Source organism: Psilocybe cubensis, chromosome 8 (genome assembly GCF_017499595.1).
Source record: "Psilocybe cubensis strain MGC-MH-2018 chromosome 8, whole genome shotgun sequence".
Taxonomy (NCBI): Eukaryota; Fungi; Basidiomycota; class Agaricomycetes; order Agaricales; family Agrocybaceae; genus Psilocybe; species Psilocybe cubensis.
Window position 1 is genome coordinate 3005664 of NC_063006.1, and position 22365 is coordinate 3028028.

The 22365-nt window shown below is 45.4% G+C and overlaps 8 protein-coding genes across 8 annotated transcripts; 3 read left to right on the plus strand and 5 right to left on the minus strand.

Moving 5' to 3' along the window:
- Positions 1-2186: 2186 nt before the first annotated feature.
- On the minus strand, positions 2187-2951 carry JR316_0009407 (uncharacterized protein; the record flags this gene model as incomplete). The annotated part of the gene is made up of 6 exons (XM_047895110.1): positions 2187-2252; positions 2305-2349; positions 2398-2478; positions 2534-2617; positions 2675-2809; positions 2865-2951. 6 exons carry the CDS (start codon positions 2949-2951, stop codon positions 2187-2189), a joined length of 498 nt encoding a protein of 165 aa, XP_047746569.1.
- A 2299-nt stretch (positions 2952-5250) lies between these two features.
- On the minus strand, positions 5251-5731 carry JR316_0009408 (uncharacterized protein; the record flags this gene model as incomplete). Its single annotated transcript, XM_047895111.1, has 4 exons — positions 5251-5355; positions 5404-5561; positions 5618-5650; positions 5701-5731. The coding sequence occupies 4 exons, from the start codon at positions 5729-5731 to the stop codon at positions 5251-5253; spliced, it is 327 nt and encodes a 108-aa protein (XP_047746570.1).
- A 448-nt stretch (positions 5732-6179) lies between these two features.
- On the minus strand, positions 6180-7447 carry JR316_0009409 (Dehydrogenase aclE; the record flags this gene model as incomplete). Its single annotated transcript, XM_047895112.1, has 4 exons — positions 6180-6715; positions 6764-6845; positions 6899-6952; positions 7004-7447. 4 exons carry the CDS (start codon positions 7445-7447, stop codon positions 6180-6182), a joined length of 1116 nt encoding a protein of 371 aa, XP_047746571.1.
- A 577-nt stretch (positions 7448-8024) lies between these two features.
- Positions 8025-9926, minus strand: JR316_0009410 (4-O-methyltransferase 1; the record flags this gene model as incomplete). Its single annotated transcript, XM_047895113.1, has 10 exons — positions 8025-8168; positions 8218-8513; positions 8574-8628; positions 8687-8835; positions 8888-9114; positions 9167-9217; positions 9270-9393; positions 9446-9500; positions 9551-9625; positions 9678-9926. 10 exons carry the CDS (start codon positions 9924-9926, stop codon positions 8025-8027), a joined length of 1425 nt encoding a protein of 474 aa, XP_047746572.1.
- A 984-nt stretch (positions 9927-10910) lies between these two features.
- Positions 10911-11674, plus strand: JR316_0009411 (uncharacterized protein; the record flags this gene model as incomplete). Its single annotated transcript, XM_047895114.1, has 3 exons — positions 10911-11147; positions 11209-11332; positions 11391-11674. The coding sequence occupies 3 exons, from the start codon at positions 10911-10913 to the stop codon at positions 11672-11674; spliced, it is 645 nt and encodes a 214-aa protein (XP_047746573.1).
- A 185-nt stretch (positions 11675-11859) lies between these two features.
- On the minus strand, positions 11860-13999 carry JR316_0009412 (Aspyridones efflux protein apdF; the record flags this gene model as incomplete). Its single annotated transcript, XM_047895115.1, has 10 exons — positions 11860-12006; positions 12061-12293; positions 12345-12537; positions 12597-12693; positions 12747-13181; positions 13243-13320; positions 13380-13428; positions 13503-13531; positions 13595-13621; positions 13683-13999. 10 exons carry the CDS (start codon positions 13997-13999, stop codon positions 11860-11862), a joined length of 1605 nt encoding a protein of 534 aa, XP_047746574.1.
- A 1517-nt stretch (positions 14000-15516) lies between these two features.
- On the plus strand, positions 15517-17480 carry JR316_0009413 (Nitrate transporter; the record flags this gene model as incomplete). Its single annotated transcript, XM_047895116.1, has 6 exons — positions 15517-15664; positions 15718-16095; positions 16427-16841; positions 16902-17080; positions 17157-17257; positions 17316-17480. The coding sequence occupies 6 exons, from the start codon at positions 15517-15519 to the stop codon at positions 17478-17480; spliced, it is 1386 nt and encodes a 461-aa protein (XP_047746575.1).
- Positions 17481-18669: 1189 nt separating this feature from the next.
- JR316_0009414 (Nitrate reductase [NADPH]) lies at positions 18670-21395 on the plus strand (the record flags this gene model as incomplete). The annotated part of the gene is made up of 8 exons (XM_047895117.1): positions 18670-18926; positions 18982-19050; positions 19118-19318; positions 19380-19783; positions 19961-20193; positions 20268-20761; positions 20826-21349; positions 21385-21395. The coding sequence occupies 8 exons, from the start codon at positions 18670-18672 to the stop codon at positions 21393-21395; spliced, it is 2193 nt and encodes a 730-aa protein (XP_047746576.1).
- Between the last annotated feature and the right edge of the window lie 970 nt (positions 21396-22365).

Below are 22365 nucleotides of genomic sequence, written 5' to 3' on the forward strand. Positions count from 1 at the left end.
ATACACCCTTCCATGGAAAGCAAACAGTGGCACTCACCGTTTATGCACATCGAAGCAAGTCCGATGTTTTTTGTCTATTATCAAACATTTTCACGTATTCTTACCTTTGATTGTAGTGCCAGTTTTTGAAGGCGACATTTTTCGAGACGATGCGCTGAGTATTGAGCGGTGAATCTGACAGGTAACACCCGCTGGAACTCTGCATAACTGGATACCCCGATGCAGCCCATCGAGATTGGCTGAAATGGAGTGCACAGGAATCTTTACATGGACGCCACACAACGTGTTGACAATGCATCTATCGTACCGCTACGCATATATCTCCAGACCTCGATTGCCCACAGCGCTCATGGCATCATCCTCGGTGGGGTCGCATGATTGTTCCCACACTCGCTCGGCGGTGAAGTTATTTCAAGTAGCTCAAAGCGTATGGACGACACCTGCCGGACGTACACATCACCATTGTGTATTCCAGCCCATGTTTGTCTTTCCTCTTATAAGGGAATTTGAATTCTATCGACGACAACAGTCAGGGTCTGTCCTTCGTTGCTGTTCTTCGTTTTACAACGTCAAATTTGGAACCCTCAAGAGTTGGTCGATTGTGTACATCTTCGTAAGACACATCTAACATCATCTCGGGAGGACGCTCATACAGGAATATTGAGGGTTCCCGTCCTTCACCCAGACTCCCAGGATCAAATGGGTTGACTTGTAAGACAGTACTCAATCAGCCACGTTCAAAAAGCCTGAGAGGTGAGTTTATTGTCTTGATGATCTCATTAATTTAGTCTTATTTCCCATCTTTAAACTTGTTTCAAACTGCTGGCGTATGACTGGGTCTGTTAAAATACATCTAGCTGCGGAGATATTTAAAATTGATTGAACTATGTGGAATAGACACAGTTGGAGGTTTGTTCGGGTACCGGGATGCGCCCGGAGGCGTTGTCTGTCTGAAATTTCATTGCAGCGTAATTACGCTTGCCCTGTAAGCATGACGCCAGATTCCATTGTCTCGGGAATGCTTCCTTTGTAATATTAGAGAAAGTACAGTGTATTACATAGAGAAGAGGTTCGTTTTTATACAAAGGTGTTAAATACCCACGATATTTTTGCCAAAAACGAGGTTTCGGAAATAGCATTATAATCCATCATTGAACGTACTGTCACCGAAACAGATACGAGTGCTTATTCCTGGAATTGATACAGACTACCTTAAGCAGGAGCAGGAATGGCAATATATAATCCTGGCTATGAGTTCGGTCCAGAGACTCCTCGAAGACGTTTTGTGACTACAATGTTGAAGCGCATCATTACCTTTACCCTGTTTGTGTGCTGGCTTGCGCCAGCCTTAATTGGTAAATTTACTTCCTAAATTTCTGGATTTAACGAGTGCTGAAGCAGTGTGATAGCTAGCCCAGTAGTTGTCACTCCAGGAGGTAACTAATATCAAACAATTATCGACATTTTTCCATTAACTTGCTACGTCCAAAGGTCCTGGTTTGTCCAAACGCGAAACTGGTGCGAGAATTTTATCTCGAGAAATATGAGTGCCTTTTAATGTAGTCATTCTTGTAGATTGTCCGTTTCCACGCGGTGTTGAAGGCATACCTCAAAGTGACGAATGCTCGCCTGAGGATCCTACTGAGGGTTAGTGAATATTCAGAGTAAGCTGTTCATTCCCCCGTCGGAGTTACCACGCTGAACAAATGCATAGGTATTGCTCGAAAGCGTGTTAATATGAATGTGAGGCTGAGGTGCAGACGGACTGTTTATTTATCCTTCGACCAATATAATTGAAGATGCCGTGGGACTACAATTCTCGAAAAGTGTTACTGAGTATTATTTTTTGTCCTGCGATTGTCCCAGGCCCAGACTTATGAATGGGAAGATTTGGAGCCTTACTTCACCTCTGAAGAATATTACACATGATCAGTAAAAAATGGCAGTGCTGGTCGTCTATGCTGAAGAATGCTATAAGTGGTATTGAGCTCATGAATTTGGTGAAAGCAAATTACAGTTCCAGAGTTGTCGACGTATATATTGTCAGGAAAGTCCTAGAGTTGATAAAGATGAGGTCCGTTCAAGTCATTATTACTACTATCACAAAACTAGACTAAGATATATCTCGACTTGTCCTTAGCCAGCTCGACACAAAGTCCTGAAAATTACGTATCAAGAGATCAAAGCTAGACAGCAGTAAAGACGAAGCGCTGGCTGATATCTCCGTTAGCACCGAGAATCTTAACCCATGCCTGTAGGCGAAGTAAATCGTCGGAGTATGTAATGAGTCAAAGAATTACCCACCCCTGGTTCTGCCGTCCAAACCTCATCCGCAACTGGATTCTTGATCTACAAATTTGTCAGAGACTAGCTTTAGTCAGGAAACGTTTCACTTACGACATATTTTCCATTTCCTGCGCATTGAATTGCAAAGGCAACGGGGGATGCGCCCCAGGAAGTATAGGGCTGAGGAGCTCCCTAAGAGAACAGTGAGATCCAATTAAGGTAGACAAGCAAACATATTACTACGTACCCCGTACTGAAGCGTAAGTACCGGCGCGTTTTCTCCGACATTGGTAATATAGTAGGCGGATTGAGGCGCGGAGGTGATAGACCACTATATCACAAAACATTCAATGGGGAAACAAGTCGCATCAATTTATACGACACTTACAACGCCCAATTGTCCAGTTGGTTCCTCCTCAAGAGTGTTTATCGCTGGAGGAGCGTGAGAATGATGATAAGGACGCAATTTCCACCCAGTTCCGGCCGATGCAATTGTATATTGACCAGGCGTCAGGACAGCGCACTGAGCAGTAATGAGCGAGCTGAGGACACGTTTACAGATAATACAACATAGTTACCCCTTGACGACTTTCCAAAGGTGATGCCCCTGTGATGAGGGATTGCATAGCCACAAGCGCAGAGAGGTAGAAAGTGTTAAAGCGCATTGTTAGTGAGTTTGAGGGATTTCACGATTATAGATTTGTGTGCAACGACTCGTACAGTGTGGAGAACCACTTTATATACCTGGAATTCAAGGCACGGCGAGAATGATTTACGCTAGACCAGTCCCGATGGTTATCCTCTAGATCGCTACTCCGCAAAGGCCTAGTACGAGAAGGTTGGTTTCTGTAGGGCAATAATAGTCATGGAGGTGTTGAGCGAGCCGCGCCAAGACATTTTGGCTTTCCTAGAACGAAGCACAGTGGATTCCTCTGGGCATGATGATCATCGGTATTGAGGCGGGTTACAGAACGTCAATCAGAAATGAAAGCCATTGATACAAAAGGATTGATGATTCAGTAACATGAGACCGGTACGCATCTGTATTGACTATCTGAAAATCAATTGATGAGGGCTCGGCTCGCCGCTTTGAGAGATGAGCCTGAGTACATTGAAGTATACAACCACTGTCGGTACGCCTGCCGGATCACAAGCGAAGTTGTTAAGAGTAAGCAGAATCGATCCACCTAGAAGAATGTATTCATTTATCTGACGGAGAAGACTGACCTGGATGCGAAAGTTGACTGGACCCGGTGAAGGTCCAAGAATCGACCATAAATCTAGATTTTTGGAAATCATACATCCCAATTGACCCGTATATTTATTGTACATGAAGTATATCTACAATTTTTAGTTGCTATAAGCAGCTATGGCATTCGCAAATGCGGAATCAACGGCCGTGGTGTGACAATTCAACTTTTCAGAGCCATCAACAATCACATGAATTGTAAGAAAAATGCAATAACTTCTTACCCCAGGGAATGTAGCAAGAATGGTCATTTCAAGGTTTGAGTTGCTGGAGTTTAGGCTGACCAAATCCTCTGACACAAGCCCAGGAAAACCTGCGACAGGCAAGCTCATAAAGATCGATTGCTTTTCGATAAGTCCCACCAAGGCGTCCGTGATAATAGGTACATATCCCGTTATGTTGTCGAGTAGACCGATGACATCGTCCTCACTAAGAGGCAAAGGAAGGCTCTACTATAATATGTCAGCAGCGATGGGCCTTGGTCGGAGCTACCATTGACCTTTAAATCCGTTGTTAGCTGATTAAGGGAACTGTTAAGGTCACTGGCTTGGAAATGAATTGTCTGGACAGGCGTTAGTACAATTAGAGTCTCATAACGTCGTACTTATGGGGAGTGATCTAACCAAGGCCTCTTCAACTGACGCATTGGTGATTGCCTTATTAAACGCTTGAATAGCCTTGTCAAAGCTTGCAGCTGACGTTAAGATGCCGGTTATATCAGTCTGAACTTGCGCCAAAGTAGACGAAAATGCGGAGCCTACAAAGATGGAGAGTATCAGGAAGATGTTCATGAGGGTAGTTTCTTGAACCATCTGATTCCTTTTGACGCTCTTTAATGCTCTCTGTAAGGTCATGTTCCCTATTGGCACAGATATGCTTCTGGGAACTCGGGATGTTTGACCTTGTAGAGGTAAATTGTTACATATGCAGTATTTTTAGGTCGCGAAAGATTTTAAGAGAAATCTTTACGCATCTATGTACACGATTTGGATGATGTTATAATTGACCAGCACCTGAACTGTCCGGCCCATGGGACCAGGAAGAAATATTAGACTGTGTGAAAGGTGCTAGACGCAGGTGCCGGTTTGCCGCAACGCTTGGAATTTCAAACGTAAATCGACGTGTGAACATTAAGCCATCGAAATGATGAACGAATCTATGTATGGTAGCACGACTCCTATGTCTTTACTCGTGATGGAGGCTGAGAGTAAGAAACCATCCACTTGAAGGTTGAACTATTTTTAGATATTGGGGAGGTCAGAGTGGAGGATTCAGAGGTGATTCCGACACGATGCAGGTCAAGATTCAATATTCATGACCGATTCTGCGATTAAATTTTGGTTCCGAAGTGCGATTTCACTCTATCACCCATTCCCCCCTGGATAAAATTCGCTTCACACACGATTCACGTTTCTGATTCAGCACAATAGCGATACTTGTTTTTGAAATTTTCAACTTACATGGTGTGCATAGTCATTTTCCTTAAATTGAAGGATTGAGTACGATATATTTGCTGCTGAGACCAGTTTATTTCCTGTATTTTATTAATTTCTGTGTTCTGAAAGCACAAAGAGAAGGGAGGATTCTGATTAATTCAACACATGTAGTGTAAACTTTCAAATTGCTCCAAAACTGCATATTCTAAGAGGAACAAATTATTTAAAACTGGATTTATAGAGGCAGAATCGAGCTTCTGAAGCGGCTCCGGAGGCGCTTCAAAGATTCAGATGCGCTTCGGCGTCTTCCCACGCTTCTGATAACCAGAATCGCCTCTGAATTACGTCGTTGAATCGCCGTTGAATCGTCCACTCTGACCTCCCCTATTGAGTAAAGTCAAAATAAAGAAAAATAAGAAAACCAGCGCTTACACATTTAAAATCTCTAGCAGCCATCTGGCGGACATGTGCAGTCGGACGCCGTCCCATCGCGCCGTGGGAAAGGACAATCTTAGTACCGTACAGTTCAGGTTGGGACGCGGTATACAAGCCATGTATGACATACCATTGACGTCTCTTATAGCCAGTGGCTGACCTGGACTATTGCTCAGACTTCTGTCTCATTGAATTTAGTGCAGTAGCTTACCGTCGTGACGCTGATTCAACCGTATTGGACTAGCTATATAGACTATTAATGTATACACATACCAGAGGTAATAAACAACTTACCAGATACCAGCAACCCGAGGCACAAAGTCATTATAATAGATATTCTGCGAGCGAGAAACATGATGAGATCACTGTTGAAAGTTTTAAAAAATCGAGGGCCTGAGGCAACTGATGAATTATGTTCTTTTATCAACGCTATATACAGTAACGTATTTATACTGACTTGGGGAGCTACGCTGAGTACATTTCAACCCTGAAGCTGACTGCGAAATAAGCCAGTGTCTCAACTGAGGACACTGACTCGTACACCTATATTTATATGTGGAAATGGACTTGTACGATACCAACCTACTTATTAACAACGCGTTTTTTGACAAAATTCACAATGCAAAGATCTAAGTATGGAAGTTTGAAACGATCAAACCCTCATACCTCCCCGATGTATCGTGAGATGTGGAAAGCATTCAAACAGTGATAGCTGCAGAGAGCACAATTATTAATTATGTGAAGTAAGATGAGACATGCTGTGTATTTTAAATTTACAATGAAAGATGTATTGTTTTCCCTTCCCTTGCGCTTTTCTCAATAGCATCAATGAGCTTATGGTTCTTGACTGCATCCTCGATGGTGGCATGATGGCTCCCATGCTCGGCAAAGTCTTTCCAAGCAGCTCCAATAGTATGCACGGCACCTGTCGGACCGTCCAAATCGACCTGCGTCCCATTCAAATACACCTCAGGCTCGACAACGCTAGGGAAGGGCGAAGACGACTCTATCCGTATAACGCCCTCGTCGCCCTCGATCTCCCACATGTACATCCGTCGCCCTTTTCCTAGGGCATATCCAGATCTCCAGAACAGGTTGGCCAGTACACCCCCTGGTAAAATTCCCGTGATGGAGAAATGGTCCGGGTTCTGTGCAGCATAGGTTCGTGGAGTGGGTTTTCCATCATTGTCGACCACAGTGCCCGTGGGATATGCTATGGTACTCGTCGCCGTGATGCTCGAGAAGTCTCCGAGAAGATAGGAAACCGTGTCAAGTAAATGAAGAATGGGTATGTGAAGTTGTGTGGCTCCTGATACGATAATTAATATCATTCATTCCAAGTGAATAGAAAACATACCATTTTTATGCTCCACGAGATAAAGATCCTTCTCTTTGGAAAATGGAATCCATAGATGCCCTTCCCTCGGTATTAGGTTCGTCTGTAGGTTAAAGGTATCAAGTATGGAACAACATATCACCAAAATTAACTCACAATATTGGTGGACCTGACAGTACCAATAATACCCGAAGACAATAACTCTCGGACCTAAATTAAAACCATTAAATACCGCACAGCCGACGTAGTATTACTTCTCACCTTCTGGATCGCTGCCTGATGTCTCGTTTGAAGACCCACGATGGTCCTTACACCGTGAACACGAGCAGCTTCTGCGATCTCCTCTGTCTCCTCCAACGATGCCCCTGCTGGCCATTCGATAAAGATGTCCTTCTTCGCTTGAATGACGGGAAGCACCAGTGCTTTGTGGTACGGTGCCTTGACGGAAATCGCTACTAGGTCTACGTTCGGATCGGCAGCGATTTGCTCCGTGCTCCCGAAATACGCCTCGATGGGATGTCCAACCTCTTTCGAGTACTTCTCAGCGGAGGCGCGTGCAGATTCTTCTGAGCTGGTAGAGACGGCAACGAGGTCGTATGTGTTCTTGAGAGAGTCCTGGAGTAGTGCAGGTCCGAGGACAGCCGAGGCCCACCCTGTAGTAGACAAGCCAACGAAGCCGACTTTGATCGGGGTGGTGGTGGACATGGTGTATTGTGAGCGAAAGACAATGTAAAATGGGATGAAATGTTGTTGATCGATACCGATTTCTGTGTTCCTCTACTTAACGTCTGCGGATAGTCGGAATCTTGTCAGTCTCAGTAAGCAAAGGACTGGTTAGTATTGCATTGCATTGGTAACAAATTGGTAAGCATTGTACTTCAAGACACACATTGGATGATGCTCCTTCCCCGTCGCATGGTGTAAATCGAGTTACCGTTGAATAATGAAGAAAGAGGAACATGACAAAAGTTGTGTTTCGAGCAGGCTCCGAGGTCGAAGCTCTGGTTCGAGCGGAGGCAACTTACGCCCGAGGTTGATTAATTGATTGATGGAAGCAAGCGGAGTTTGAAAAACGGTTTTCCGTTCATATAGGGGACAACAAGGGCAACAAGTTCATCCTAGGACTATTATTTTATACACATGTCGGTGCACTCTTACTGGAGACACTCGTTTGAGAGACCCGTGTGAGAGGTTTCATAGCTGTGTCATTCTAATGGAAAGATGCGGATAAGCGCTTTGGATGCTCAAAAGACGACAGACTCTAAGAAGCATAGAAAGACAGCTAAAGTGGTACAGCTTCTACTGACTGTAAGAAGTCATTCTTGGGGTCGACCGAGTGGAATTTGATCAAACGCCAGCCGGTGCTTTCCAGGAGAGATTGTAGACCCAATACAGTATGTTCCTGAGCGTTGAAATAAAACATCATCTGTGTGGCAATCAGTACATATGATATACTCTTGTATCGCTAAACTCACAGTTAAGTCTAATGTATATGGACTGTTGCTAACCGCGCCATAGTTAGGGAGAAGAGGTTCCGGTGCTTCCTTGTAGTATGTCCCTCCATTGTCAGAGAGGGTCTCGCTGTCGGAAGAGCGTCTACAAGCATAGGGAAGGACGTTGTCGATGACAATGAGCGTGGTTTCAGGCGTCGCTGCTTCGCGCAACCGCCGCAGAATCTTGGCCATATACGGCTTGGGCCAATTGTGTAATATGTGCTTCAAAAAGAACACGGAGGCGTTTTTGACAGGTTGGACATCAAAGAAATCTTGTGCTGCATTTTGAACGCGTCAGTATATGTGAATTATCATGATCATTCGAGAGATTTGCAAACCTTGCAGCTTGACCCTATTGCTAGAGAGCGCATGAGGATATTTCTGCGACCAAAACTTTGATAAAATTCAAGGTGAGATCGTTGAAGGACAAGGAAAAAACTGGTTATCGTACCTTTTTGCCCTCTTCGACAACAATAGGAAGATCTTGAATAACGATATTCAGATCGGGGTACCTTTCAGCCAGAGGAGATATCGTAACTCCTATGCCACCTCCGACGTCAACAACGGTGGAATCTGGCTTCAGCGAGTTCCAGTCAAACGCTACAGGCCCCACATTTGAGTCTGTGCATCACATTAAGTAGACACAACCAACCTTTAAATACCAAATCAGGCGATTGAATCGCACCCATACCCTTCATCGCATATCCAAATCGTCGATGCCTGAACAAATTGTCAGGTTGTTGGAAGAACTTCCAGTACGTCGTATCGGTGTTGAGGCCCTTGGAAAATATGGTATCCGTAATTTCGTTGGAATGTCCGAGGACCGGATCTTTAAGCACGTCCCAAGCGATCGCACTGCACTTATGATCGAGGTCCAGACTGATTGCAGATCAGTTTGATTAGATTGTGTGTGCGCGAAATCACAACGTACTGATGGCTGATAAGCGCAGGGAACCCAGTTGATTCGTATTTGCTTTCTGGACTATCAGGTATCAATTGTCACATCGCCCCAGTGAACGTAGGTGCATACGTACTCGGAAAATATTTCTTTCGAGGGTTTCCCGGTGTCCAATGTGCCAGAAATTCTATTGTTGGTGAAGACATATGGTTTGACCTCGCGATAGATGTGGTGAATGACCAGATATCTCATGATTCGCCCTGTAGGTATAAATGTCAAAAATTTCCTCTTGCGATAAAATAAGACACTTGCCGAGCTTGGAAGGATCGAGCCCACATTTCGCAGCGATCTCGTTGACGTGAAGTCCCTGACACAATGGTCTTAAGTAGGTGAAAGTAGAATTGGATGAATACTTACCTCTGGACCAGCCTCTCGCAAAATCTCTGTGACATTAGCCTCCAAACAAGTCCTCACCGCAAAAGAGTGGTGTTCCTACAATGTAGACTGTAAGTAATGGATACATATTCAGGGAACATCGACGTACTCCGAGTGCCAATTTGTAAAGCGAATCTGTAGGAGGAAGTAGAACCGCTGCCAGCTGCATACAGGCCGCAGCGGCGACCTTTACTGCTTCAGCAACGCCAGGTGCAGAACGGAAGGCCTCTGAGGAAGGGTCGAATCCAAATGAGTTCAGATCCGGGATAGAAGTTTGTGATTCGAGCGTGAGGCGCTCTAATGTGGCGACCGAGTCTGAAATGAGACTGGCCAACTGGGAGATTTGACTAGCAGACATTGTTGGGTGACGAGAACGAGTTGCGATGGTATTTATCGTGCCGCGCGATCACCACAATATAATGTTTTGATCCAACTAATGAAGCTTGAAGCATTAGGTACACACCCGTGCCAGATGACCCACACCGAACAGGCATGTTTCTGTATGGTCATTCCGCTTCACTTGCCATTATTTTGATGCCAGGGACGTCATGACTCATGCCCATAGAACTCCGCCGTCAGGGATTTGTATCGAGTTGAAACACGGGGCGTGGCGGTCGGTGGCGCATAAATGAAAAGGGTTGGATGACGTCAAAATCGAAAGTCGAGAGCAAACGGGTTTCTCTAAACCGAATTCCAACACCAACCTTCAAGCTTCAAGCTTCAAGCTTCGAATACCAAGTGTGAGGGTTCACTATGCACGAGCAAGGAGAAAATAATTAAACTTTTCGTGGGAACATTCGAGAGGTTCGGTGGTTGTAGGCTGAGTTTCAGTCGGTGGCAATATTTGGATGACTTTGATGGGAGGATTTGATTCATGTATAATACTAAGAAACCGATTCATGGTGTGGCCAAATGAAGATAGCAGGGTATGATACTAAACCACTACAGATTCCACTGTAGCAGATATTGGGGAAAAATCTGAAAATTGTACTTCCGTTGGAGTTTAACGCGATATGATATTCAATCTCCGACTGAAAACGACTATACTCCGACTGATCATCGATCAAGCTCTGAACTCAAACATGTTGGGGTCACAGTTAGACGTTAGACATTAGATTGGTATCGCTCTGATTTCACAATTCTCTCCCTCATGTTCAAATTTCACCAACAGTATGTTTAATCCCACTACTTGGCGGGAGGTAAGGCGATGCCAAGGTCACCCAAGCGCAATAAATGACGAAAATCTCCCATTTAAATAATATCGACGTCATTTGGGGTAGTGGAACAAGTGGATAAACTTAAATATCAGCGTTCAAGACTCCTTGATCCAACCGCTACCACCATGTCGCAAGCACACAATCACCATACCACACACGGACATAACGAAATCGAACACTTGCACCATCAACAACATCACCGCGATGAGGATGGACACCATCACCATTACTCTGTTCCTGCTCGGAAGCTCGTTTTCACCAAGGGGATTCTCGACATACTCGTATCATTATTCCTGCTGTTTTTCCCATCTTTCTTCCTAGATGGGCCCTTGACATCGGCAGTGTACAATCTGACTGGAATTGTAAGCATGTTTTGTCGAATGGGAGTCGAATTTTGACACTGATCATGGTATACGGGTGTAGCCAGCGGCATCATGGGGACAGGACCACGCAGGTGTTGCTAGTCTATCTGCACTGGTCATGGGATGCGGCTTTGCTGGAATTACAGCTGGACAGACAGCGTCTGACGATGGATATAGGGTCGTTGGTGCGTAACGGAAAGCATCGCCCTGTTTTACAATTTACTGACCTTATTTTATAAACAGCTGCCCTGAACGGCGCATTTGCGATAGCTGGATTTATTATATGCCTCCTTTCTCCACACAAGTACGGCTCGGTATTCCTCTTGTTTATGTCTATCCAAGACATCATCTGGTATGCCGCCATCGTACATGCTGGATCCTTTGGACCATTGGACTCCCTCGGGTTGTCAAGTCGGGGCCTTTGTGTGTTGGAAGAACGACTCTCGAGGGACGTGCTGAGACGCAAAGCAGAATTCGACGCGAGGCATGGACATGGCCATCATGAGAAGCATGGCTTGGAAGGTTAGAGCGTCATTACATGCCCTGCAAGTGTGATACGAGCCTAGCTATTAGTGTAATATATTTACTACAAAAGTTATGCCTATATATCTCCTGTCGCAATTCTGCCAAATTATCTGAAAAATATGTTTCTGCACAAGCATTTATGATAGTCCGGATTTGATCAAATCCATTGGTTTCTAGACCTGCTGGGTTACGCCTGTGATTCCTTCATCATTTTATTTTCCATCTGCTGATTGAGTACCACATTATGTACTGGTAGCATGTCTTGCGCTGCCTTCTTCCTGCGGATCATTACCACCATGGCAATGTACATAATGCATCCAAGTAATGCCACAATCTGTTGACGTTATTGAGTTGTATTTTTTTTCATGTCATTATCGTAACCGCTTACACCACTGAAAACTGATGCTCTCCACCAGATAAATGATGAAGTCAGCAACGCTCCTTGAATAGGGGCGCCTATCAGCCCTCCAAATCCTGAGGAAGAAGGGTAAAAATTCCGAAAAAATGCAAACAGATTGTCATGATACTTTCCAGCGACAGTGAAGCTGATTCCCATACGCAGACCAATCTCGGAAACGTCATCTGCGAGATTAGCGATCATTGGCGCCATTAATGCAATGTCTGTCCACTGTATTAGTATACAGTGATTTTAACGCTCGTAAAATTACTCACAGGCACCAGAGAAGAAGCCATACACCACTGCAAAGAGTACCACACTCGAGACCTCGGATATGCCTATCATGAAAAATATAAGGATACTACAGCACGCTGTGCAGAATACCACAAGATTTCCGATTCCAAATAGACCTCCAGAGAACCCCGCAAAGATCCTTCCAATACATGAGCATCCGTTCATCACAACGAGCTGGAAACATGCAACGGTAAGTTCACCCGCAAGGGACGAAACATGATATAACAAGTTACCGAATAAAACGCAAAGTTTGGGCTTAGATGATGCGTGATCGAATCCAACTGCAGGTAAAAAATGGGGTAGAAAAAACCTATTATGAAGAAGAAGAAGCTGTAGTATGTCTCGTTAGTATTGTGTTCTTTCCAGTTATTCATCTTGCGTACCCCAGGGTAGAAAATATATAAGCTTTATCCTTCGAGAACTTGACCAACGATTTCTTCAAATCAGGCGTCGTAGCAGGGGGTGGAAGCCTCGTCTTCATAATCAAACAAGCGAGCAGGAGAAGTCCAGAAATCATCCCAGCGTTTGCTCTGGTCGCCTTTGCGAATCCAATCTTTGGGAGAAGGTTGTTGAGCATGATAGGATGCACTACGGCCCCAAGGGATGATCCAGTCGCCACTACGGTCATGACTAGACTCCGGCGTTGTTTGAAGTAGTGCGAAAGGATGGCGACTGAGGGGACGTAGATCATCCCAACTCCTAATCCGACACCTAGCCCTTGAGATAAGAATATTTGATAGTATTCTCCTTTCTGTGCAAGAGAGAGCATAAACAATGAGAATGAGATGATCGCGGATCCTCCCCAGAGTAATGCATAGCTAAGAATGAATTGGTCGCTCAGCCATGAAGTGGATGTGGATACAAAGAGCTTCTACGTACAAGTAACCGCGATCGTACACTCTCCCTGCTAAAAGGCCTCCTGATATCACCAAGAAAGCGTTTATGCTGCCGATCCATCTGTATTTCTTCTATTAACATGCTCATAAATTGATGCAAAAAAAAAAAAAAAACCTCACGCAATGGATGATGAGCTTTCTTTCGTCAGATACTCGCGAACATAAAAGTCTGTGTGTAACTTCAGTCACATTTGCTCACAACAAGGAAATGGGATGAAGTCTGAAGAATAAAACATAACAGACCTTGAAAGACTCCAAAGGAGGTAGAATACCTTGACAAATTTATTCACAAAATGAGCATAGGCCATCGCAGGAGAGGGTAAATTGCCTTTTACCCGAATCCGCAAAACTGAATGATAAACCTGAATAGAACTAGCGTGTCACTAATTCCTTTCAACTCGCGAATCGATGTCGAACACATACGCGCCTAACGCAGTCCCCCAGCCAACCAATCCCCCCTCTGGGAACGTTGGTCCCATGGAAGGTGCTGCATCCACTTTTCCAGCCGGTTGTACTTCTTTCGGCACCTCCTTTGACTTTTCGGAATAAATCGACGGTAGGCTCTCCGTAGAGGTGTTTGGTAACATGTATTTTGATTGGCGACCGCGGTCTTCGACAACTATCTGCTTCGAAAAACGTCTTGGAGAAGCGAAAGGATCGACGTTGAACACCGCAGGCGCTGAGGCGACGCTACCTCGGTAATATTTGACATCCCGGGATACATAACCCGAGGGTTCCATTGTCCACAAGTGCTATGCAATATGCGATTAAAAAAAGAGTGATATGAGGTGAGTCGGAGACCAGTTCTGGTCCTGCCAGGTGTATCTGAATGAGTGTATGTGTCTAGACGAGCAGCTAACAGAATTTTACGCTTCAGACTGAACAAAGCCTTTTATTAGGAGTAACTGGGCGTAACTTACGCCCGTATGCGATGCCTGTCCTATTAATACAAATGATTTACGGAATACGACACTCGGGTTCATATATCTATTTAAACATCAACATATCGCCCCGATGAATGCAAACAAGGTTGTTCTCCAGGCAATAACTGGGTGGGTGGTCAGTGAATAGATCTGAGGACTAAGTATTGGTCAAAAGTCCAAAGGATTTTTTTGTAAAATAGATGATGGTGCGTTCAGTGACAATATTCGCGTTGCCTGTGGTATTCGTATGAGCATCAAGGTTACGCCGATAGCGACAGCCACGATCGCAACTACGTCACATATAATACCGAGTTCCTGTACGTATCCTGGAGATTGTCCACGAGCTGTGTTGATATGTATTAGCATCCACATATATTTGACAAGGTGAATCCACCCGTGTTTGCTTCGTCACGAGTGGATTACTATGGCCTAACTCTATAGAGATAATAATCAGAAAGGACGCCCATGGCGGTATCAGTCACTAGGGATGCCGCTCAATCATCATTGAGAGGTGACGAGGTACGCCTTCGAGGTCTTCCCTCTAAGAAACCATCGCTGTAGCCATGCTGACTGGAGCACCCCCCAAACGTCGGGAATGGGACGCACCTTGGCGTGATAATGCCAGCCTGCAAGAACCAGGGCCTAACAAAAATTTAAGGAACGAATAAATCAAACTATTGGTAACACAAAAGCGAAGAATATCGACTCCAGCGAAAGGTTGTTTCGCCACAATAAGATACAATGCCGTTTCAAACTCAGACGGCACGCACTGAAACGTACCCTTGCGATGGTACAATAATCCATTCTATCTGCTTGCGATGTATAATGTCCGGTCAGCCAAGCACCACCATCATCCCTCGCTGTGTAGTGCACGGTTCGTCTTTCTTTTCCTCTGGCATTATACATTCTACATACGTATCATGCTGACACGTTACACCAGCGACAAGCCATGCTGTCTGGCGTCTGATTTGGCACTAATGCCAGGAAACCCTCCGTCCGCAAGTTACGCATAAGTAGTCGGTCACCCTACCAAACCCATCATCAAAACACGTTATTCCTATCAAGAGAATTACAGGGAAGCGTAGGACTACTTGCGCAGTATCGGCGGTCCTGAGATGCATGCCCCCACTGTGAGAGAACTTGGCCGTTATCAAGGGGCACTATAAATATGTTCCACATATCTATTTGGGGCTGTATTGTAGCATCCTTCAAACGCAAGTTATTCTCTATTGAGCATTATTCTAAACTGATCGTATGAACTCGTATAATTCAGCAGCGGCTCTCTGTCCAATACTCCAACCTTTCCGTGCAACCAATCGATATCGAACTCCCCAATGCACGCACAATCTCGAGAACCTCCTTCTTTCCAATGGGCTCATCTCTGGCAACCCGCCATTGTCAATCCAGTCAATCTGAAGAGCTATACCATACCATTATTCAACTTATGGGATCCATATGCGAGAGCTTTCCATCTTAGTTGGCGTACATGCTGTTTTACTGATACATCATGCGAAGCTGATACACGTTCTGCAAAGTGGGATTCTTCGTAGCGTTCTTGTCGTGGTTCGCTTTTCCTCCACTCATACCCGACGCAATCAAATCAGACCTCCACCTCTCCGCTGCAGAGGTGGCAAACTCAAATGTCATCGCCTTGACATCCACCTTCGTCATTCGAGTCATTGTTGGGCCACTTGTTGATAGATATGGACCGAGAAAGGTGATGGCGTATTTGCTCATTCTTGGTGCCATCCCATCTGGGCTAGCAGGGACAGCACATGATGCTGGAACCCTCTATATTCTTCGGTTCTTCATTGGCATCTTGGGGGCTACATTTGTTCCCTGTCAGGCATGGACCTCGGCGTTCTTTGATAAAAATTGCGTGGGGACTGCGAATGCATTAGTTGGAGGCTGGGGTGAGTGGCTCCTGATTGGTTCTGGAGAAATTATCTGATGCCGTTATATTTGCATACGCAAGGAAACATGGGGTGAGTGGATATGTCCCTTGTTTGAACTTGGAATTGAATGCACTTTAGGGGCGGTGCGACCTTTGCTATTATGACGTCCCTTTTTCAAAGTTTGACGTCCAGGGGGATGACATCCCATACGGCATGGAGGGCATCCTTTGCGATTGTTCCGTAAGTGACATTGAACATTCTGAATATGCATGTCTATAACTGTGGTCCAGTGTACCAATTCTTCTCTTCGTAGCAGGATTGGTATTTTTATTTGGCACTGACCATCCAGCTGGTAAATGGTCAGAGAGGCACAACACCCCCGCTACACAACTAGCACTTCGTCAAGGATACCAGACCCAATACACTCTGCATCATGACGAGAGCGCAACGGAAAAGAATATCCTTGGCGGCGACAGCGAAAAGGCCATCGTCAGCATCACTGATCCTGCAACAGACTCTGATGCTTCAGATGGGGTTGTAGTGCAGTCGACGGTGGACATTGCCGTTAACGAAACGCTAACTGCAGCGGTTGCATTGAAACTTCTCGTCAGTCCGCTAACGTGGCTTCCGGCACTGGGATATCTGACTACCTTTGGAATCGAGCTCGCCATTGACAGCAGCATGTCGGGGGTGCTATTCACTTTGTTCAGCAAAAGACGACCGGGGTTCACGCAAACTACGGCTGGGTACTACACATCAATCTTGTAGGTACCTTTATTGTCCTAGTGCGGCTTTTTCAGAGCTAATCTTGTGTGGATGGATAGCGGGTTATTGAACATAGTCACGCGCCCTCTCGGGGGATACCTGGGGGATGTCATATACCGGTACTACGGTACCAGGGGAAAGAAGGTATGGACCGTAATCTGCGGCCTGATCATGGGTGCCTCCCTCCTCGCTGGCGGGTTCTATCTGCAGAACCACCGTACTGCAAACGATGCGCAGCGTAAGGGCAATTTATGGATCGCAATTATAATGTCGTTGGTTCTGACTGATTCTGTTCGCACTGGCATATTCCGCAGTCTCTGTGCTCATGGGCATCTTCTCTGTCGCTGCCATCTTCTCAGAGATAGGAAACGGAGCGAATTTCTCCCTCGTTCCACACTGCAATCCATTCAACAATGTGAGTATTTTTCTTGGGTTCTCAGCATTTTCACACGGCCCTCAGTGTTTTTTTAAAGGGATTTATGTCCGGGCTTGTAGGCTCGTTCGGAAACTTGGGTGGCATTGTTTTTGCTCTGGTGTTCAGATTTGTGCCGCAGGTGGGAAAAGCGTTCTGGATTATGGGTGTCCTCTCCATCGCTATAAACGTCTTGATCCTGCCTATTCCTGTACCCAAGCTGTAGTGGCACGTTTTAGGATTAGCGCCTCCTGTCATGCTATTGTCGAAAGCCGACAGGTAGTAATTATGGATAATACACATGCTTTAAAAGGGATTCAGAGCTGGGGAATGCACCGTGATTTGAGGTTATTTATAATCTTGGTCATCCACGCAGTGATTTTTTCCCACAGGCAAGGACATTGTTGTGCGTGGATCTGTCAGTGTCATGATGGTCGTGCATCCTTTTCTCCATATTCATCATACACGAAGGTTGTTAATCTTGCTATCGGTCGAAGTGGGACCACACGACAAGGTTCTAGCGGCAAATGGAGCAACCTCTTATCATTCGACAGAAATCCTGGGCCTGTGGAGGCCAGACCCAATGTAGGTCTGGGGTTAACTCGGAGTGGATGATTTAGCGACTTGAGCGTGTCCAACTTCGACGAACCTCCTTCAAGATGTCTCTCAGTGGTGAGTGACCGTGTATCTTGCGCGTTTTACTTTATGAAAGTTTCTATCGATCATTATGAATAATTAAATTTTCAAGTCGACACATCGGTATTTGGAACGGATGTATCTTCTCCAATATCATCGTCTTTGAGCAGCTTTCCGGATTCATCATACTCAGCAGCGACATCACCATCATCTGTAGAGGATTCACTGTATCCAGCGACGCAAAATGCACCAGTGCAGTTACCATATCCTTTTTACCCACCTTCCCTCCAACAGGACGTCGAAGAGAAGGAGGTACCCACCAGGATTCCCCGTCCATTGCCTTGTCACGTCCAACAAAGTCTCCCGAGTATGCCAACGGAGTCCGCATGCACAACTATCGACTCTCCAGATATGTGGGTACTTGCTCTAAACGTCTTCTACAACGATTGACACTTCTTCAGTGGTACACCCGATGCTTGGGTCCCTCGCGACTCTCGCCTTGTCCGGTTGACTGGGAAGCATCCTTTTAATACCGAGGCGAGGCTGAAGGACCTATATGATCAAGGATTCATCACCCCCAGCAATCTTTTCTTTGTCAGAAATCATGGAGCTGTACCGAGGATTGAGCGCGCTAGAGCGGAGAACTGGCGGTTAAGGATTCACGGGTACGTCGGCATTCATCGCGTTCACCTATGGATGGAAATGAACTTGAAATTCACTGACGGATATACGGCGCCAAATGAAATGCTACCAGGCTGTGTGCCAACCCAACGACGTTCATGATCGACGACCTTCGCACCAACTTCCGCGTCGTTACGATGCCAATCACACTCGTGTGTGCGGGGAACCGCCGCAAAGAACAGAACGTCGTACAGCAGTCGCTGGGGTTTTCGTGGGGTGCGGCAGGACTGTCAACTGCGCTATTCACTGGCGTATATCTGGCTGATGTGCTCCGCTATGTGCACCCTGTTCGAGGGGCCAAACATGTTATCTTTGAAGGTGTGGATGATCTTCCAAATGGACCTTATGGGACGAGGTGAGTCGATAGTGACGTTGAAGTTTAAATCGAGGGGTCTTATAGTCCACCGCAGCCAGCTCCTTTCATGGGCGTCTGACGTACGACAAGGGATGATGATTGCATGGGCGATGAACGGGCTTGCGTGAGTCCTTTTTCAGTGTCCATGGATTAGTCGAGGTTACCCCTCTTATTCATTCATTTGCATATAGCCTAGAGCCAGATCATGGTTATCCGCTTCGCCTCGTAGTACCCGGTCAAATTGGGGGGAGGTCCGTGAAATGGTTGAGCCGAATCGAGCTCTCTGCAACGGAGAGCCAGCATCATCTCCATTTCCACGATAACAAGGTTCTTCCTATGCCATTGGGTCCGGACCAGGCACGGAAGGAGAAAGACTGGTGGTACGATTCAAGGTGCCTCATTTTTTTACAAACTATCTGGAATCCAACTTAAAGGTTGATGTGCTGTAAATAGATATATTATTCGAGACTTGAACGTCAACAGTGCAATAGCCCGGCCTAACCACGACGAAGTTCTCGATATCACCGTCGCTTCTCATCCCACATACACTGTCAAGGGTTACGCCTACGCGGGAGGCGGACGTCGCGTCACAAGAGTCGAACTCTCTTTGGATAACGGATCTTCCTGGGAGCTCGCTCTCATACAGTATCCCGAAGACGCTTATCGCAACGTTAGTTTTACAGCAGACCCGATTTATGGCGACTTCGATATGATGGACAGCGATACATGCTTCTGTTGGTGCTTTTGGTCATTTGAGGTTTCGGTGGAGAGGTTCCTAACAAGCGATGCGATGATGGTGCGTGCAATGGACGAGTCTTTAGCGCTGCAGCCTCGAGATATGTACTGGAATGCGACTGGTATGATGAACAACTGGTAAGAGGTTGAGTACTGGTCCATATATATCGTCTAACTCCGTGAAGGTGGTTTAGGGTGGCGATACATCATACGGAAGGTGGAAAAATACGTTTTGAACATCCGACAAGTACGTTACGATGCTATACATTTATATGACATATTTATCTTAATGTCGATAGTGGCTGGTGCGCAACCTGGAGGGTGGATACAACGACTCAAGGATGCTGGACTCGACCCTACCAAGCCTGATTTCTCATCCCCTTCAAATTCTTCCTCCTCCCCAGACGCCGTCAAAATAAATCCCCCTGATCAAATACGTATGACCAACCCATCTACAACTCGTAAAATTAGCCAGTCAGAACTCGAGTCCGATGAAGCCAAGCGGGAAGCTTGGTTTGTAGTTCGCGGAGAGGTAATGTCTTCCGCTACTCATAATCCATAAGGGTATAGGAAAATAACTTATGTTTGTACACTACGCCATATCAGGTGTATATTGGAAGCAAGTTCTTCAAAGATCACCCAGGCGGCGCACCATCCATTGAACTCGTTGCGGGAGAAGATGCCACAGAAGATTTCATGGCTATTCATAGCTCAGATGCACAAAGGCAACTCGCCGATTTCCACATTGGGACCATGATTGAGACATCCCTTGAATCGGGCCCCTCTTCGATGCCATCTCAAAACTTTTATATCAACGAAAATGATGATGCTACAAAGCCCTTCCTTCAGACAAAGAAATGGAAAAGCGTCAAGCTTGTAGAGATACGCCCTGTCTCAAGAAATACCAAGATCTTCCGATTTGCACTCAGAGACGAGAATCAGGAACTTGGTCTCGCATTTGGTCAACATCTCTATGTGAGATTACGCAGGAAAGTTGCTAAACCTCCCGATGGGCAAGAAATCTTTGGTGAGATGGTGCAAAGGGCATATACACCTCTGTTTGAGCGAAATGATAGAGGGTATGTTGACCTGCTTGTCAAGTAAGTTGCTCGCTGCCCAATCTTTTCTGAAAAATGCAATGGATTTAATGTCATTGTATTCCAGGATATACCACCCCACTCCAGAATTTCCGGAAGGGGGGCGTATTACCCTCGGCTTCAACGAGCTTACTGTTGGAGACAGCATTGAGCTGAAGGGTCCCATCGGCAATTTTATTTGGAAAGGCCGTGGTCGGGCTTTCTTCAACAATGAAGATATTCGTATAGCAGAAATTGGGCTCGTCTGTGCCGGCAGTGGAGTAACACCCATCCTTCAGATCATGCGAGCGATTTTAAACGACCCTCAACGTTCCAAGGACGACAAGAATTCGTTGACCAAAGTCTGGGTTTTGGACGTTAATCGCGACTTTGAAGATATTCTGTGTAAGAAAGAGATTGACCGTCTGGTGAGAGAAAATCCAGGGATAGCACATGTTCATTACAGCTTGACGGGAAAGGAGGTACCTGATGGATGGGAACACTCGATAGGGAGGATCACTGCTGATATGCTGGTGAAACACCTTCCTCGACCCGGCCAGGATAAGGTGGTCTGTTTATGTGGACCCCATAGTATGGAACAGACTGTGAAAGGTGTGTTGATTTTATAATATTAATAATACCAACAGAATCGACATGATATGTTTTCAGGCTATCTAAGTGCTATTGGATGGGATGAAGCAAAAGAGATTGTTCTATTTTGAGCGCCGGTCTAGAGCCGCGATCAATGTTGGAGCTATTCATGGTATGAAACGGTTCAGAGAAACATAAAGGATAGGGATGGGTGTCCGGAGGACAGGTGGTAAAGTGGTGTCTTGGAAATTGTATTGGCTTTAGGAAGGTGTGCATACCATCAGAAAGCTTCATTTTCTAACGTTCGCCGACGAGAAAACTTCATTATTATCTTCTAACTGGAAATGGTTCTTCGCAGATGGTTTGAATCCATGTCAAGTAGGCTTATAGGACCGAAGCCCTGCGCTAACTTTGACAACCGAATGACATGCCATCTACTGAATTGACAGCAGATAGATCTACAACTATATTTATAAAAGGTATACTTGTTTATTTACCAGTCCTATATTCTTCAAGTCATCTGTTGGCAATTTGACTTCGGTGGTCTCAATGCGAAGAGTCCGATGGTTTAATCCTCAATATTCTGACATCCTCGTATAAACCAGGCCTCATTTACTTAGAAGTCTCACTTGAATCACGCTCATTCAATGCTTTAGATTAATTGAAAATATCGATTGCGTGACACGAGTCATTCTCTTGTGACTTTTCAAAACTTAATGGACGCAGATCAAGTCTCGGGAACGTCAATCATTGTGATATAGAAGCATTTGGTATAACTGTCTATCATTCACATGTACTCCAATATCCAAGCGTAGTCTTCATATTTTTTTCTCCATTCATTTCCCCTGAAGAAGAGTTCAACTGACACCCACGATCTCCCAAGCTCTGAATATGAAGTTATGCAAGCTATGATTTACAGAGGACAGATCAGTGATATTGTAACTCAACTCATCTTATATGCTATGAAATATTTTATTTTAAGTCACCCTAATCTCCCAAATAGCAATTACAGAGTAACAAAGAGAGAAATCTTAAGA